Here is a 19167-nt window from a genome sequence, read left to right as displayed (position 1 = left end):
TACAGGACTTAGCGACCTGAGAGAGTGCTGTAAGGCTTAAGCGGTTCAGGTGTACACAGCACTTCAAAACCTTGAGATGGAAGGGCAGGATTACACACAATCAAGCAGTTAACAACTACAGGTGTGCAATTGCCACCTCACAGGTTACTCTTGGGCAAATCCACACATAAATGTTGTCAGTAATAGAGTGTCACAACAGGAGAGGGCTCTTTAGGAGGGACTCGTTTCCCTTTCCATTATTCTTCCAGTCTTACAAAAAACCCACACACACAAACCCAAAAGACAGGCAACAAAAAACCCCAAGAAGAACAACAATGAAGCAACCAAATAATAAAAGAAACAATAAAAAATCCCCCCCAAAGCAGCAGCACCCAAACTAAACAAAATCAAACCCAATCAAACCAAAACAAATCAAACTAAACCCAAACCGAATCAAACCAAACCAAATCAAACTAAACCCAAACCCAATCAAACCAAACCAAACCAAAATAGACCCAAACCAAATCAAACCAAACTAAACTAAACCCAACCCTAAACCAAACCAAACCCAAACCCAATCAAACCAAACCTAAATAGACCCAAACCAAATCAAACCAAACCAAATCAAACTAAACCCAAACCCAAACAAACCAAAACCAAACCCAACCCCAAACCAAGATAAAGCCAAACCCAATCAAACCAAAACTAAACTAAACCCAACCCCAAACCAAATTAAACCCAAACCCAATCAAACCAAACCAAATCAAACTAAACCCAAACCAAATCAAACTAAACCCAAACCCAATCAAACCAAACCAAATAAAACTAAACCCAAACCCAATCAAACCAAACCAAAATAGACCCAAACCAAATCAAACCAAACCAAACTAAACCCAACCCTAAACCAAACCAAACCCAAACCCAATCAAACCAAACCTAAATAGACCCAAACCAAATCAAACCAAACCAAACTAAACCCAAACCCAATCAAACCAAAAGCAAACCCAACCCCAAACCAAGATAAAGCCAAACCCAATCAAACCAAAACTAAACTAAACCCAACCCCAAACCAAATTAAACCCAAACCCAATCAAACCAAACCCAAACTAAACCCAACCCCAAACCAAACTAAACCCAAACCCAATCAAACCAAACCAAATCAAACCAAACCCAAACCAAATCAAACCAAACCCAAACCCCATCAAACCAAACCAAATCAAACTAAACCCAACCCCAATCAAACCAAAACCAAACTAAACCCAACCCCAAACCAAAATAAACCCAAACCAAATCAAACCAAAACCAAACTAAACCCAACCCCAAATCAAACTAAACCCAACCCCAATCAAACCAAAACCAAACTAAACCCAACCCCAAACCAAACCAAACCCAAACCAAATCACACCAAAACCAAACTAAACCCAACCCCAAACCAAATCAAATCAAACCAAACCAAATCAAACCTAATCAAAACCAAATCAAACCAAACCAAATCAAACCAAATAAAAACCAAATCAAACCAAAACAAATCAAACCAAAGGACACCCAAACCAAACCACACCAAACCCAAACCCAAACCAAACCCATATCAAGCCAAACCAAATGCAAATCAAAACAAATCAAAACCAAATCAAACCAAACCAAAACCCCAAATCAAACCAAACCAAACCAAACCCCCAAATCAAACCAAACCAAACCCCCAAATCAAGCCAAAACAAAGGAAAACAAAGCAAATCAAAACCCAAACAGCAACAAAATACCCCAAACAAAATGAAAACAAAACCCCAACCCAACCTCCAGCCCCTGCTCCCACTCTTCTCATTTCCTACCTGAGATGTTGGTTGTTACATTGATTGTGGTCGCTGGTCCAAACCCTTTCACAGTGCTTGCACGGATAAAGAACTGGTAAGTAGTACCAGGATGGAGGTGTGAGAAGACGTGGTGTGTGCTGTTCCACAGCTTGGACACCGTTTGTGGAGGTCCTGCAACTGGAACTGCAGGATCAAAGGAGCGTATGCTGCTGTAGCTGACCTGTGGAAAGAGTCACTGCTGTAACAATGGCTACAGGCTTGGGCGCAAAGGGATTAGGTTAGTTTGGCTAGAAAGGAAACAAAAGATAGATGGAGGAGCACAAGTCTTGTGAGGAGCAGCTGAGGGAGCTGGAATTTTTTAGTATGGAGAAGAGGAGGCTGAGGAGAGATCTCATTGCTCTCTACAGCTCCCTGGAAAGAGATTTGAGCCAGGTGGGGGTCGGTATCTTCTCCCTAGGATCAGGTGCTACAACGAGAGGAAATGGCCTGAAATTTTGCCAGGGGAGGGTTAATTAGGAGATTAGAAACAATTTCTTTGGTGCAAGAGTGGTCAGGGATTGGAGGAGGCTGCCCAGGGAGGTGGTGGAGTCACCATCCCTGGAGGAGTTCAAGAAACCTGTGGCCATGGCACTTGGGGACATGGTTTAATGGCCACAGTGGTGTTGGGTTGATGGTTGGACTGGATGAGCTTAGAGGTGTTTTCCAAGACAAATGATTCTATGATTCTAGGATTCCTCTTAATGCAAACAGACTCAAGGAATTATTAATTCCCCTCTATTTTTAGGGCTCAGGCACATTATTTGACATGGGCAGACCCACACTCACTAACTGCATGTACTACAGAATGAAAAGCATTGCCCTGTGCTTCTCTCAAATGTCACAAGGGTAAGAGCATGAAAAGGTTCTGATGCTCAGCAGCTAAGTAACCCCCAATTAGTCAATCCTGGTAGAGTCCCCATCCCTGGAGGGATTTAAAAGCCATGTAGATGTGATGCTGAGGGACATGGCTTAATGGTGACCTGGGCAGTGCTGGGTTACCAGTTGGACTTGATGATCTTGAAGATCTCTCCTATCCACCTGTCTTGGGGACAACATGAGGACTTGATGTGTATATTATAAAGCCTGTTTCACTTGACAAGCTATGCAGGTGCCCTTCACCTCTCTTGCTCTGAGATTATAGTTCATGTATGCAAAATGTCACTGTTACATTTAAATTAGGGCACCCCCCCATCATCCCCTGCCTTCACCAAACCCCTTTACTTTTCACTTCTGGTGACACATTTCCCTCTCCTCTACTAAGAATTCCATTTAAATGCTGTCCAAACTAAGGCAATATATTTAAAGCCAGCAATGATATCTTAATGCACTGGTTTAGACTGGGATGAAGTTCATTTTCTTCCCAGCACCTAATGTGGTGCTGTGGTTTTGGATTTGAGGTGCCCTTCCGACCCTCCTCCCTCCCCTCCACGGAGCAGTGACCAAGCAGCTGAGTGGGGCTGAGCTGCCCACCAGGGTCAGCCCACACTATGGAAGAAACTGTGTCAGCACTGAAGAGATAAACAAACAGATTAAATGGGGTTTGTTTGGTTAGTTGGTTTGTCTTCCTCCTATAATTCACTAGTACACAAAACCACATCCTTTGTTGCTCTTAAAAAGGAGTGCTGGAGAGGATGGTGTTTGTACCTCAAATCAGCTCATTGTTCCCTGCCAACCTCCTGGGGAGGCCTCCTGCTTAAAATACACTTTAAACACAGTACCTGTGGAAATGGCCTTGAAGGGTGGTATCTGAAGATCTGACAAAGCTAAAACAACACTGCTCCAAACTGAACAACTATCTTACTCTTCTCTTCCAGCAAAGAAGATGTCACACACCGCAGCTCTCAGGGCTTTGGGAAGGTGCACGGTAATTCATACATTCATGGATTCAAGATCACATAATCCCAACCCCCTGCCTTGGGCAGGGACACCTCCCACCAGCCCAGGTTGCTCAAGGCCTCATCCAACCTGGCCTTGAACACCTCCAGGGAGGGGGCAGCCACAAATTCCCTGGGCAACCTGTGCCAGTGTCTCACCATCCTCACTGGAAAGAATTTCTTCCTCATCTCCAGTCTTAATCTCCCCTCTTCCAGCTCAAAGTATTGCCCTCTCATCCTGTCAATACAATCCCTTGTCAAAAGTCCTTCCCCAGCTCTCCTGTAGCCCCCATCAGGTACAGGAAGGCTGCTCTAAAGTCTCCCAGGAGCCTTCTCTTCTCCAGGCTGAACAGCCCCAATTCTTTCATCCTATCCCTATGGGGGAGGTTCTCCAACCCTCTGATCATCTTTGGGGCCTCCTCTGGACTTGCTCCAACAGTTCCATGTCCCTGTTGTGCTGGGGGCCCTAGAACCAGACACAGTACTCCAGGTGGAGTCTCAGGAGGGCAGAGCAGAGGCAGGGGGCAGAATCATGAAGCTTCCTTCATTTAAAACCAACACTTTGCATGTGGACTGTGGTATTGTTCCACTCACATGCCAAAGCCACTTGACAGGGCTGGACAGCCAACATTTCCATCATAATTATGATTTTTTAATGTCTAATCATTGCCTGAAATCCCACATTTGAGTCTGGAGAGAAGAATCATAGAATCAGTAAGGTTAGAAAAGACCTCAAAGATCATCAAGTCCAACCTGTCACCCAACACCTCATAAAAAGAAGACTCAGAGGGGATCTGATCAATGTCTATAAATATCTGAGAGCTGAGGGTCAGAAAGGGACAGGGACAGCCTCTGCTCACTTGTGCCCTGTGATAGGACAAGGGGCAATGTATGAACTGCAGCACAGGAAGTTGACCTCATTGTGGCCTTTCAGTATCTGAAGGGGGGCTACAAGAAGGCTGGGGAGAGACTGCTCAGGATCTCAGGCAGTGATAGGACTAGGGGGAATGGAATGAAGCTGGAGGTGGGGAGATTCAGGCTGGAGGTGAGGAGGAAGTTCTTCACCATGAGAGTGGTGAAGCCCTGGGATGGGTTGTCCAGGGAGGTGGTTGGGGCCCTGTCCCTGGAGGTGTTTAAGCCCAGGCTGGCTGAGGCTGTGGCCAACCTGATCTAGTGTGAGGTGTCCCTGCCCATGGCAGGGGGGTTGGAACTAGATGATCCTTGTGGTCCCTTCCAACCCTGACTGATACTATGAAGTTCCACCTCAACATGAGGAGGAACTTCTTTACTGTAAGGGTCACAGAGCACTGGAGCAGGCTGCCCAGAGAGACTGTGGAGTCTCCAGAGCCCCATCTGGATGTGTTCCTGTGCGACCTGTGCTGGATTCTATGATCCTGCTGTGGCAGGGGGGTTGGCCAAGTTCTTCATAGAGAGAGCGATTGCCCATTGGAATGGGCTGCCCGGGGACATGGTGGAGTTGCCATCATTGGAGGAGAAGACCTGATGGGGTGCTTGGTGCCATGGTTTAGTTGATTAGGTGGTGTTGGATGATAGGCTGGATGCGATGATCTTGAAGGTCTCTTCCAACCTGGTCTATTCTATTATATTCTTTTCTTTTCTATTCTATTCTATTCTATTCTATTCTATTCTATTCTATTCTATTCTATCCTATTCCATTCTATTCTATTCTATCCTATCCTATTCTATTCTATTCTATCCTATTCCATTCTATTCTATTCTATTCTATTCTATTCTATTCTATTCTATTCTATTCTATTCTATCCTATTCCATTCTATTCTATTCTATTCTATCCTATTCTATTCTATTCTATTCTATTCTATCCTATCCTATTCCATTCTATTCTATTCTATTCTATTCTATCCTATCCTATTCCATTCTATTCTATTCTATTCTATCCTATTCCATTCTATTCTATTCTATTCTATTCTATTCTATTCTATTCTATTCTATTCTATTCTATTCTATTCCATTCTATTCCATTCCATTCTATTCCATTCCATTCCATCCTATTCTATTCCATTCCATTCTATTCTATCCTATTCTATTCTATTCTATTTCTATTCTATTCCATTCCATTCCATCCTATTCCATCCTATTCTATTCTATTCTATTCTATTCTATTCTATTCTATTCTATCCTATCCTATTCTATTCTATTCTATTCCATTCCATTCCATTCCACGCCATTCCATTCCATTCCATTCCATTCCATTCCATTCTCTCTTGGGAGGTCCCACCCAACCCCTAACATCCTGTGACACTCTGCACAGGAAAGCAGCACAGCACTGCAGAGCTGCCTGCAGAGCACAGACTCCCCCCCCATCAGCCACCCCTCTTGTCACATGCCCCAGCCCTGCCTGCTGCTCGTTAGCTGCTCGCTGATTACCTCGTACTGCGTGATGATGCCATTGGGATCCACTGGCTCCTTCCAGTTGAGGAAGATCTTATCTTCAAAAGGAGTTCCTTTCACCGACTTGGCAGGGATAGGACCTGGCACTACAAACAAAACACAGCTCTTAAACATAGGAAACCCAAGAGAGAGGAAAATGAAAGGGATGACAGAACAGCCTATTAAAAACCCAGAGCGAGCACAGGTCTGCTTCTATTAATATTCATTCACATGCCAAAGGAGAGCAGAGTATGGGAAAGCACTTCAAAGGGTACTTTTTGCCATCTGCAGAGCAGAAAAGAGCATGAAGTTGAAACATTATCCCTACATAAGGCTTTCAAAACTTCATCCAAAGTCAAATTGTCTCTTAGTATAGCCAGAGGAAGCAGTTCGAGCTAGATTATGTCTTCAGGGAACATCACTGAACTCTGTAAGAAGCATATCTTGGGACAAGGACTACATGGGTTTAAAATCCTTTTAAAAAAGAAAAAAAATCAAAGGCAAGGAAGAGTCTCTGCTATGCAGCACCTTCTGAGTGAGAGAAGTGTTTACAACATAATTTTCAGCCACCCCTTGTTATGGAGAAATCCACATCTAAAGAGGGGCTTGGGCACAGGGCAACCCCCCCCCAGCTCAGCTGCCTCTTAGCATCATAGAATCAACCAGGTTGGAAAAGACCTCAAAGATCATCAAGTCCAACCTGTCACCCAAGACCTCATGACTACCAGACCATGGCTCTTACACACAGAATAACCACAGAATAAACCAGGTTGGAAGAGACCTTCAAAATCATCGAGTCCAGCCTATCATCCAACACCACCTATTCAAATAACCCATGGTACCAAGCACCCCATCAAGTCTCCTCCTGAACACCTCCAATGATGGTGACTCCACCACCTCCTTGGGCAGCACATTCCAATGGGCAATCACTCTCTCTGTGTAGAACTTCCTCCTAACCTCCAGCCTAAACCTCCCCTGGCACAGCTTGAGACTGTGTCCTCTTGTTCTGGTGTTGGTTGCCTGGAAGAAGAGATCAACCTCTTCCTCCAGCCATGACATGCACGAGCTGCAGAAGGATCAAACCTGCTTCCTTCCCATCTTGCCAAAGAGAGCCATTTTCACAGCCTTGAACTGAACCACACCAAGATCACAGAATCACCAAGGTTGGACGAGACCTCAGAGATCATCAAGTCCAACCTGGCACCACAGACCTCATGACTAAACCATGGCACCAAGTGCCACAGCCAATCCCCTCTTGAACACCTCCAGGGATGGGGACTCTACCACCTCCCTGGGCAGCACATTCCAACGGCTAACAACTCTCTGGGAAGAATTTTCTCCTCACCTCCAGCCTAAACCTCCCCTGGCACAGCTTGAGACTGTGTCCTCTTGTTCTGGTGCTGGTTGCTTGATAGAAGAGACCAACCCCCTCCTGGCTTCAACCTCCCTTCAGGTAGTTGTAGACAGCAGTAAGGTCTACTTCTTTTTTTTCTCCTTTTTTTTAATGAAATGGACCCAATATCCCTGGTGTAACAGCAAGTCAGATGTGTCACCCCAGGCCTCTTTGCCTGGGTGATTCACGGCACAAGGTAATCCCATCAATGCCAGGCAGGAGCACTTGCTTATCTCCCATTTCAGCTCACAAGACTTGCTACATATACAGTGCCTTACTAACCACAGAAGCTCACCCAGCTTTGAACACTTATCTGCTGAAAGAAGGGGATGAGGATAAGGAACAGGCTGCCCAGGGAGGTTGTGGATGACCTCTCCTTGGAAGTGTTCAAGGTCAGGCTGGATGTGGCTCTGAGCAACCTGGGAGGTGTGTCCCTACCCATGGCAGGGGCCTGGAACTAGGTCATCTTTAAGGCCCTTTCCAATCTAAACTCTTCTGTGATGATTATATACTGTAAGAGAGTGCCCAAAAGAACTCTGACACTAAACAAACACTCCCTCCCCTCAGAAAGCCAAAGTTGCCCAAATTTGCAGTCTTTCAAGCCAAAATCATAGAATCATAGAATTGTCAGGGTTGGAAGGGACCTCAAGGATCAGCCAGTCCCAACCCTCCTGCCATGGCCAGGGACACCTCACACCACAGCAGGTTGCTCACAGCCACCTCCAGCCTGGCTGCAAACACCTCCAGGCAGGAGGCTGCCACCACCTCCCTGGGCAACCTGTGCCAGGCTCTCACCACCCTCCTGGGCAACAACTTCTTCCTCACATCCAATCTGAATCTCCCCATTTCTAGTTTTTTTCCATCCCCCCCCAGTCCTATCACTCCCTGACACCCTCAAAAGTCCTTCCCCAGCTCTCTTGCAGCCTCCTGCAGATACTGGAAGGCCACAATAATTTCTCCTGGGAGCCTTCTCTCCAGCCTGCACAACCCCAACTCCCTCAGTCTGTCCTCACAGCAGAGCAGCTCCAGCCCTCTGCTCCTCCTCGTGGCCCTTCTCTGGACACCTTCCAGCACCTCCAGATCCTTCCTGGCACAGAGGCTCCAGAACTGGACACAGTGCTCCAGGTGGGGTGTTACTTCAATGTAAATATATTGCTATACACTTCTGTTCCTTTCTTAATCAGCCACTTCCCTTCAATGCCCCACTTCCAGTGAGCCTCCTGCATGCCATTTCTTGGCTATTAATTATCAAAGCAGACTGAGAGTTGTATAAAGAGCAAAACTAAATTAAAAGCCCCTGGATCAAAGGAAGCAGCAGGCACTGTGCTAGCAGCACCAAGGAGCCACTGCTCCGTCCCAACAGTGGGAGTTTAGTTCAGTCTGCACAGAAGCTACAAATGATGATCTAAACTCTTGGTACAAACAACACCAGTTGGCAAATTAGTAAGGATTTCAGGGAGTTGAAAAGCCTGCAAGTGAGCAGAGGAGAGCCTCACAGAAACTGTGCCTCCCTCTGCCAAACAACGCCCCTTCTCCTTCCTAAGTGAGCTCTTGCTCTTCCCCTGGACTTGGGGACAGCCTACACTACATCAAAGCACTCCAGCCCATTACAAGTGTATAATAAGGTCAAGTACATTAGTTAAGATTCCCTGAGAATGGCCAGGTATGTGAATAATTCAAAGAGTTTAAGTAGCTGTTAGAGGAGCTGGACTCAGACCCTTTGGCCTCTGCACCCTCCCTTTATAAAAGATTCTGCTCCCATTGATTTTCTTTCCATCTACTGACCTTGTGAAGTGTGACCCAACCACCTCTCAGCCAACAACTCTAAACACTTCCCTTCACATGCATTATTCTATGCTCAGCTTCCAAGGTCTACACTCATCTGAACAAGTGAAATCCTAGAAGTGGCTTTAACTGCCTGGGTTTCTGAAGAGGTGATGGTCTCTTTTGGCTGGTGCCCAGTGACAGGGCAAGGAACAACAGGTGCAAGCTGGAACACAGGAGGTTCCACCTCAACATGAGGAGATAATAGTGAGGGTCTGGAGCCAACTGCCCAGAGAGGCTGGGGAGTCTTCTTCTCTTGACACTTTCAAGACCCATTCTGGATGTGTTCCTTTGTGGCCTGCCCTGGGTGCTCCTGCTTTGGCAGGGGGGTTTGACTCGATCTCTAGAGGTCCCTTCCAACCCTATCATTCTGGATATGTTCATTTGTAGCCTGCCCTGAGTGATCCTGCTTTGGCAAGGGGTCCCTTCTAACCCTACCATTCTGGATATGTTCCTTTGTGACCTGCCCTGGGTGCTCCTGCTTTGGCAGGGGGGTTGGACTCAATCATCTCTAGAGGTCCCTTCCAACCCTATCACTCTGAGTCTGTTCCTTTGTGGCCTGCCCTGGGTGCTCCTGCTTTGGCAGTGGGTTGGACTCAATGCTCTCTAGAGGTCCCTTCCAACCCTATCACTCTGAGTCTGTTCCTTTGTGGCCTGCCCTGGGTGCTCCTGCTTTGGCAGGGGGTTTGGACTCAATCATCTCTAGAGGTCCCTTCCAACCCTACCATTCTGGATGTGTTCCTTTGTGGCCTGCCCTGGGTGCTCCTGCTTTGGCAGGGGGGGTGGATTCAATGGTCCCTTCCAACCCCTGCTCTTCTATGATTCTGTGTGATTGAACTGAAGTAAAACAAAAAGGCCTATACAAATATAAAGTGCAGATGTGTATGGTGGTGGAGTCCCCATCCCTGGAGGTGTTCAAGGAACCTGTGGCCATGGCACTTTGGGACATGGCTTAACGGCCCTGGTGGTGTTGGGTGGGTTGATGGCTGGACTTGATGATCTCAGAGGTCTTTCCCAACTGCAACAGTTCTATGATTCCACAAAAGCAACATGAAACAAATTGAAAGGGAATTTCAGGAAGGTTTTATGGTGGAAACATCACAAGCCCTTCCATCAGGATTTACAGGCATCTTCAGAGCCCTTTTAATGAAGCTATATATTCATCTAGTGAATAGCTGATGATCTTCTCTCCTAGGTGTGTGGAGGAGGGTGGACTTTTCTACACACTGTGCATAATGAAAGTACAAACCATCAATCTGACATCAGATCAATTCATTTTAGAGCAGGAGAGCTGTAGTAAACAATGTCCCAGCCACAAATAGATTGCTGTTCACAAACAGTGTCACCTAAACCTTGTCCTACCCTAACTCCATGGGAAAATTCCATTATAATTCATTACTTCTGGAAGAACAACCTATTAACTGACACCAAGCACCATAAAAGTGAATTGATATTGCTTCAGTTTTCCTGCTGCAAAATAATGGAAGTGCATGTAAACAGAGGACTTTTATTATTATTGCTATGATTACCCTCCATGAGACTTGTGCAGAGGATTATTATGCTCTATGGTAAAGACTGTGTACAGACACATGCATGGTTATGCTGGGAAGAATTCCTTTGTGGTGCTCCAGAAGTCTATCACCAACAAACCCACAGCCTTCCTCCAAAGGTAGATGCTCATTCTCGAGAGGAGGTGACAGTCAGTCTCTTCTGCTATCTAAATCACTGAATCACCACAATCACTCACTGAATCCCCCCAAGCACTGCATCCCACAATCACTGAATCCCCACAATCACTGAATCCCCCCCAGCACTGAATCCCCCAAGCACTGAATCCCCCCATCACTGAATCCCCCCCATCACTGAATCCCCCATCACTGCATCCCACAATCACTGAATCCCCGCATCACTGAATCCCCCCATCACTGAATCCCCCCATTAATGAATCCCCCAGTCACTGAATCCCCCCAATCACTGAATCCCCCCATCACTGAATCCCCCCATCACTGAATCCCCCAGTCACTGAATCCCCCCCATCACTGAATCCCCCATCACTGCATCCCACAATCACTGAATCCCCCCATCACTGAATCCCCCCAATCACTGAATCCCCCCATCACTGAATCCCCCCCATCACTGAATCCCCCCATCACTGAATCCCCCCATTAATGAATCCCCCAATCACTGAATCCCCCCAATCACTGAATCCCCCCATCACTGAATCCCCCCCATCACTGAATCCCCCCATCACTGAATCCCCCCCATCACTGAATCCCCCCATCACTGAATCCCCCCATCACTGAATCCCCCAATCACTGAATCCCCCAATCACTGAATCTCCCCCATCACTGAATCCCCCCATCACTGAATCCCCCCAATCACTGAATCCCCCAATCACTGAATCCCCCCATTAATGAATCCCCCAGTCACTGAATCCCCCCATCACTGAATCCCCCCCAGCACTGAATCCCCCCATCACTGAATCCCCCCATCACTGAATCCCCCCCATCACTGAATCCCACAATCACTGAATCCCCCAGTCACTGAATCTCCCCCATCACTGAATCCCCCCATCACTGAATCCCCCCCATCACTGAATCCCCCCATCACTGAATCCCCCCATCACTGAATCCCCCCATCACTGAATCCCCCAATCACTGAATCCCCGAATCACTGAATCTCCCCCATCACTGAATCTCCCCCATCACTGAATCCCCCCATCACTGAATCCCCCCCAGCACTGAATCCCCCCATCACTGAATCCCCCCCATCACTGAATCCCCCAATCACTGAATCCCCCCATTAATGAATCCCCCAGTCACTGAATCCCCCCATCACTGAATCCCCCCCAGCACTGAATCCCTCCATCACAGGCTTTGGAAAAGCTCTTTAAGAGCATCTAGCCCAACCCTTCTCTAGCTTGCCAAGGCTGGTGCTAATCCACATCCCTCAGCCCCACTTCTCTGTCCCTTTGAAACACCTCCAGGGATGGGGATTCAACCACCCCCCCTGGGCAGCCTGTGCCAGTGACTTGAGAACCCTTTCAGTGAAGAATTTTCTTACCCAATCTAAACCTCCCCTGGTGCAACTTGAGGCCATTTTCTCCTGTCACCTGATACTAAGGAGAAGAGAACACCACTGCCCTCGCTGCAGCCTCCTTTCAGGGAGCTGCAGAGATGAATGAGGTCTTTGCCTCAGCTTCCATTTCTCCAAGGCCGTACAACCTCAGTTCCCTCAGCTGCTGTTCTCCTTCTTAAGGAGCAGGGCTGGTGTGTGGCTTCTAAACAGTCCCTCCCCAACCTTCCTGCAGGTACCCTTCAGATACTGAAATGCTGCTCTAAGGTCTCCCTGGAGCCTTCTCCTCTCCAGGCTGAAGAGCCTCAACTTTTTCCACCTGTCTTCAGAAGAGAGGGGCTCCATCACTCTGATATCTTGGTTGCCCCTCCTCTGGACCTGTCCTCTAACCATGGCAGGGAGTTGGAACTAGAGGACACAGTCTCAAGCTGTGCCAGGGGAAGTTTAGGCTTGAGGTGAGGAGAAAGTTCTTCCCAGAGAGAGTTGTTAGCCACTGCAATGTGCTGCCCAGGGAGGTGGTGGAGTCCCCATCCCTGGAGGTGTTCAAGAGGGGATTGGATGTGGCACTTGAAGCCATGGTCTAGTCATGAGGTCTGTGGTGACAGGTTGGACTTGATGATCTTTGAGGTCTCTTCCAACCTTGGTGATACTGTGATACTCTGTGATACTTGGTGCCATGGTTTAGTCATGAGGTCTGCGGTGACAGGTTGGACTTGATGATCCTTGAGGTCCCTTCCAACTCCAGCAATTGTGTGATTCTCCTGTGTTGGGAGCCCCAGAGCTGGACACAGCTGACAAACACAGCATTGCAACAAAGACCCTCAATGCAGGATCACTTCTTTGGCTACAAACCTCCTACTTAGAGGCATCCAAGAGAAATGAAAGTAGGAAAACTAAATAGGTGAACAATTCTCTGCTTCCAGGGCCAAGTTTTTCCTGAGCTATTAATATAAAGCCTATCTTGCATCTCCAGTCTCTGCAAGACCTTCCAACAGCTGACTTCACTTCTCATTTGTCCAGCAGGAGCTTAAGAAAAAGGTAAATCTCTGCTAAGACTGTCAATATTTTTCTCACTTTCTCCCAAATTAACTTTTCTGAGGTCTTTAATAAAAAGTGCCCAGCTGCCCTGCTGCAAGCACTTTCCCCTCCCCCATTCTAGATGATGTGCTGATAGCAAATCTTACCTGCCATCTGAAAACCAGAACTGGGGCTATCTTCCCAAGCTGGAGGACAAATAGGTCATCCCAGGCTCCTCTCACCAATGGCAGTAGGTCAGCTAGAATCACTTTCAGCTCACTGCTGCTAAAGACATAAATGTTCCTCCCTTCTCTGACTATTTAACACCACATTTTCTCCCTGCTCATGGACATGCAGGTCACCAGCTTCCCTTTTTGGTCAAAGACTGAGGGTCAATACCTTCAGCAGTGCCACTTATGGACAACTTCCCATTTCAGCTTCTCTCTCTTAGTCATGGGCTATGAGGATGAGCAGAGGGCTGGAGCACCTCTCCTATGAGGACAGACTGAGAGAGCTGGGGTTTTTCAGTCTGGAGAAGGGAAGGCTCTGAGGAGACCTTCTTGTGGCCTTCCAGGATCTGAAGGGGGCTACAAGAAAGCTGGGGAGGGACTTTTGAGGGTGTCACAGAGTGATAGGACTGGGGGGGATGGAGCAAAACTAGAAATGGGGAGATTGAGATTGGCTGTGAGGAAGAAGTTGTTCCCCATGAGGGTGGTGAGAGCCTGGCACAGGCTGCCCAGGGAGGTGGTGGAAGCCTCATGCCTGGAGGTGTTTGCAGCCAGGCTGGATGTGGCTGTGAGCAACCTGCTGCAGTGTGAGGTGTCCCTGGCCATGGCAGGGGGGTTGGAACTGGATGCTCCTTGAGGTCCCTTCCAACCCTGACAGTTCCATGATTCTACAATTCCCAAAGTGCTGAGCCTGCTGGAATGTTCCCACAAGCCTGGGTTTGGTTTGTTTGGGTTTGGTGTCTTAACCCTGCAGTGCAGCTCTAGATACCTCTGCATGAAGCTGATTGAGGCATTCTCTGAAGGATCAGGGGACCTTGTTTCTGTTCACTGAGCATGTCCTTCGGCTCAGACCAAAGCCTTTGTGTCCTGGTTTGAGCAGAAATTGAACTAATTCTGGTCAGTGACTTTTACTTCTCAGCTCAGTCTCTTAATTGTACTTTCTGCAGCTCATGACAGGTTTGCAGAGGCAGTGGCTGCTTCCAGCTGGGATAACACTCAGTGTTCCTAGTCAGTACTAAGGGTTGGTGCAGAGCAAGGTCACAGCTAAATCTTGTGGGCTAGGCTGAAGAGCAGAAAGTAAAAGTCCACACCTGTAGGGAGGAGTGGACAGTTGAGGTGACCCTAAGCTGACTGAAGAATTCCATCCCATAGATGCCACACTGAGGATAAAGCTGAGGGATCACCAGGGTCAAGCCTCCTCTTCAATGTCTGGTGTCCCAGAAGGGCTCTGTCCAGTCTGCCTACAACCTCAATCCATGAGTTCCTGAATCCAGTTCCAGAATCCAGCTGATGAATCTGGTTCCTGCCTGTTGCTGAGTCCAGGCTGGGACTTCTCCAGTGCTTGCCCACAGCATCAGTGGTGACAGTGATGTAACTGCCACCAGCAGGGCTGGGTTGGACATTGGCTTTGTCCCTATCTGTCTGTATTTCATTTTACTGGTACTGTTTTCATTAAAGCTGGTTTCATTTCCTTGTCCAGCCTTTAAGTCTCTCTGCCTTACTTCCTTTCTCTCCCACTTGGGGAGGGGAGAGGGGCTAGTAGAAAGTGTCTGTCACCCACTTAGTGGCCAGTCCAGCCCTAGCCCTTAACACTGCTATACTTTAAGCCCCCAAATGAGGATTTAGCCAATTCCAAGTGATCTTTCCCAATGAGCTGTTTGCCTGCTGCCACACTCCCTCACAGTTCTAAAGTCACCATCAAACACTTGGAGCTTCACTCTGCTTTCCCCTCAGCTGCTGTCTCAGAGCTAATGTCACCGTTCCCCCTAATCCAGTCTTGTGCATCTGTTTCCAATTAAGAATTAAGGAAGCATTTAGCTGCTTTAATCCCATTCTCCCTCCACTGCTCTTCCAAGGGTCGCTCTGAGCTGGCAGAGCCCTTGGGAAGAGGCAGCTCGGAGCTCGCCTGCTCGCTGCTGAGTCACACCGAGGGAGAAAGCCACTGCTGCTGCTTCTGCTTTGTTCAAAATGCAAGCACCAGCTCTGCCCAGCATGGAGGCACCCCCAGGCTGTCTGAGCCTTCCTCTCATGCCTTTACCTAGGAAGCTGGGATGTTAGGAAGAAGTTCTTGCCCATGAGGGTGGTGAGACACTGGCACAGGTTGCCCAGGGAGGTGGTGGAAGCCTCATCCCTGGAGCCAGGCTGGATGTGGCTGTGAGCAACCTGCTGTAGTGTGAGGTGTCCCTGCCCATGGCAGGGGTGCTGGAACTGGCTGATCCTCGAGGTCCCTTCCAACCCTGACAGTTCTATGATTCTATGATTCAAGCTCTCTGGCCCTTTCTTCTCTTTTATTTTTGGAGGTGAGGAGAAAGTTCTTCCCAGAGAGAGCTGTTAGCCACTGGAATGTGCTGCCCAGGGAGGTGGTGGAGTCCCCATCCCTGGAGGTGTTCAAGAGGGGATTGGATGTGGCACTTGGTGCCATGGTTTAGTAGCCATGAGGTGTTGGGTGCCAGGTTGGACTTGATGATCTTTGAGGTCTTTTCCAACCTTATTGATTCTATGAGATGAGGGCAAAATGGTAAAGACAAAGAGAGACAATGGAGCAGACACTTGAGCTGCAAGAGCCTACAAAGTTTTCAGCTGCTAAGCAGATCCTCAGGAGGAAGAATGGCAGCAGAAAACGTTCTGCCCTACAGAAAATCTACCAGGAAGTTAATTATCTGCTGTTGGCATCTGGCTTTCAAAGGTTCTGTTTATGAAAAGCACACAACATCAATGCCCATTTCAGATAATTATGTAATCAGTGGCTACTCCTGATTAATGCTATTTGCAACAATACAGGAGAATGCTGTGATCCCTCTGTTTACCTTCCCCTAAATGAGTCACTGATAATGCCCCCATTATGGAGTTAACATCAGGCTCATTCTGCAAAACCTGCAAAAACCACACAAGTGTTTGGGTTGGAAAAGCCCTTTGAGAGCATCCAGCCCGACCCTTCTCCAGCTCTGCCAAGGCTGGTGCCAAACCATGGCCCTCAGCACCACATCTCTGCCTCTCTGAAACACCTCCAGGGATGGGGATTCAACCACCATCGCGGGCAGCCTGTGCCAGGCTTTGAGAACCACTTCAGTGCAGGAGCAGGGAAGGCATTGTGCCCCTGAACTCTGCACTGGTTAGGCCTCACCTTGAGTCCTGTGTCCAGTTCTGGGCCCCTCAGTTGAAGAAGGACATTGAGAGACTTGAAGGTGTCCAGAGAAGGGCAAGGAGGCTGGGGAGGGGTCTGGAGCACAGCCCTGTGAGGAGAGGCTGAGGGAGCTGGGGTTGCTTAGCCTGGAGAAGAGGAGGCTCAGGGGAGACCTTCTTGCTGTCTACAACTACCTGAAGGGAGGTTGTAGCCATGTTGGGGTTGGTCTCTTCTCCCAGGCACCCAGTACCAGAACAAGTGGACATAGTCTCAAGCTGTGCCAGGGAAGGTGAGGAGAAAGTTCTTCCCAGAGAGAGTTGTTAGCCATTGGAATGTGCTGCCCAGGGAGGTGGTGGAGTCCCCTTCCCTGGAGGTGTTCAAGAGGGGATTGGATGTGGCACTTGGTGCCATGGTTTAGTCATGAGGCCTCTGGTGGCAGGTTGGACTTGATGATCTTTGAGGTCTCTTCCAGCCTTGGTGATGCTGTGATTCTGTGAAGCAGTTTCTTCTAATAATCAACCTAAACCTCCCCTGGTGCAACCTGAGGCCATTTCCTCTTGTTCTATCACTTGTTACTAGTGAGAAGAGACCAACCCCCACCTGACTCTATCCTCCTGTCTGGGAGCTGTAGAGAGCAATGAGGTCTCCTCTCAGCCTCCTTTTCTCTACACCAAACACCCCCAGTTCCCTCAGCTGCTCCTCACCAGACCTGTACTGCAGACCCTTCTTCAGCTTTGTTGCCCTTCATCTGGACATGCTCCAGCACCTCAGTGCCCAAACCTGAACACAGTATTGGAGGTGCAGCCTCCCCAGTGCCAAGCACAAAGGGACAGTGACTTCCCAGGTTTTGCTGGCCACACTACTCTTGGTACAGATCAAACCTCAAATGACAAAATATGTGCCCTTGACTCTGCTCTTGGAAAGCACCACTACAGCCACCACCTCCACACATCCAACTAGACAGAGGCTATCAGAAAGCACAACCTTTCTTGATAGCTCAGTTAATAGGAAAAAGAGAATCACAGAACTGTTTGGGTAGGAAGGGAACTTAAAGATCATCCAGTTCCAACCCCCTGCCATGGGCAGGGACACCTCCCACCAGCCCAGGTTGCTCAAAGTCTCATCCAACTTGGCCTTGAGCACCTCCAAAGGCAAGGCAGCCACAGCCTTCCTGGGCAACCTGTTCCAGTGTCCCACCACCCTCACTGGAAAGAATTTCTCCTTAATCTCCAGTCTCAATCTGCCCTACTCAAGCTTCAGTCCATTGCCTCTCATCATAGAAACATAGAATCAACCAGGTTGGAAAAGACCTCAGAGATCAAGTCCAACCTATTACCGAATAGCTAACACCTCCTGACAACTAAACCATGGCTCCAAGCACCACATCCAATACCAAAGAGGTTTGGGAAAGAAGGGAACTTAAAGATCAACCAGTTCCAACCCCCCTGCCATGGGCAGGGACACTTCACACCAGCCCAGGCAGGTCTCATCCAACCTGGCCCTGAACACCTTCAGGGCAGAGGCATCCACAACCTCCCTGGGCAACCTGTTCCAGTGCCTCACCACCCTCACTCCAAACAATTTCCTTCTAATCTTGTCTCAATCTCTCCTCTTCCAGCTCAAAACCATTGTCCCTCATCCTGTCACTCCCAGCCCCTGTCAAAAGTCCCTCCCTAGCTCTCTCCTAGACTCCTTCAGCTCCTGGAAGGCTGCTCTAAGGTCTCCCTGGAGCCTTCTCTTCTCCAGGCTGAGCAGCCCCAACTCAGCCTGTCCTCACAGGGGAGGTGCTCCAGCCCTCTGATCATCTCCAAGGACATAGCAGTGGCACTACTATTACTGCTTTCCTCTGGTTTTGTCACCTCAAGGAAAGTTGCAATCACAAACATCTCTAAAGTAAACACAGGTGGAGAGACAATTCATCATGGATTATATTCTAATGCTGGACTTGCCAATAAATTTTCCTGGGATGCACCTCTGCCTGCACAGTTCTCTGCAATTCCTACTACCTCTTAAATAAGCGTCTTTATTGCACCAGTAAACACATTCCTGCTTTATTTCCTGCAAAATTGAAAATAGATGGCCAAAAAAGTGCTGCCAGATTGCAATCTTAATTGCTCTCTCTATATAAAGCCATCCTGTTCCCTCCACTTCATAGAATCAGTCAGGGTTGGAAGGGACCACAAGGATCATCTAGTTCCAACCCCCCTGCCATGGGCAGGGACACCCCACACGAGAGCAGGCTGGCCAGAGCCTCATCCAGCCTGGGCTTAAACACCTCCCACTTCCCAGGCAAGCACACTACCACAGTGTCACAGTATCACTAAGGCTGGAAGAGACCTCAAAGATCACCAAGTCCAACCTGTCACCACAGACCTCATGACTAGACCATGGCTC

At 48.2% G+C, this 19167-nt stretch overlaps 1 protein-coding gene across 1 annotated transcript in view; it reads right to left on the bottom strand.

The window, feature by feature from the left end:
- Positions 1–19167, bottom strand: part of PTPRK (protein tyrosine phosphatase receptor type K) — a 536009-nt gene that overhangs the window by 118541 nt on the left and 398301 nt on the right. The window contains exons 9-10 of the mRNA XM_054174148.1: positions 6111–6220; positions 1809–2010 (exon numbers count right to left, since the gene is read on the bottom strand). Coding sequence (XP_054030123.1) covers positions 1809–2010; positions 6111–6220 — 312 coding nt within the window. The remainder of the gene's footprint in view (positions 1–1808; positions 2011–6110; positions 6221–19167) is intronic.

The sequence above is a fragment of the Dryobates pubescens genome, chromosome 28 (genome assembly GCF_014839835.1).
Source record: "Dryobates pubescens isolate bDryPub1 chromosome 28, bDryPub1.pri, whole genome shotgun sequence".
NCBI classification, from domain to species: Eukaryota; Metazoa; Chordata; class Aves; order Piciformes; family Picidae; genus Dryobates; species Dryobates pubescens.
The sequence above is the reverse complement of the archived record's forward strand: the minus strand, read 5'-3'. Positions and strand labels throughout refer to the sequence as shown.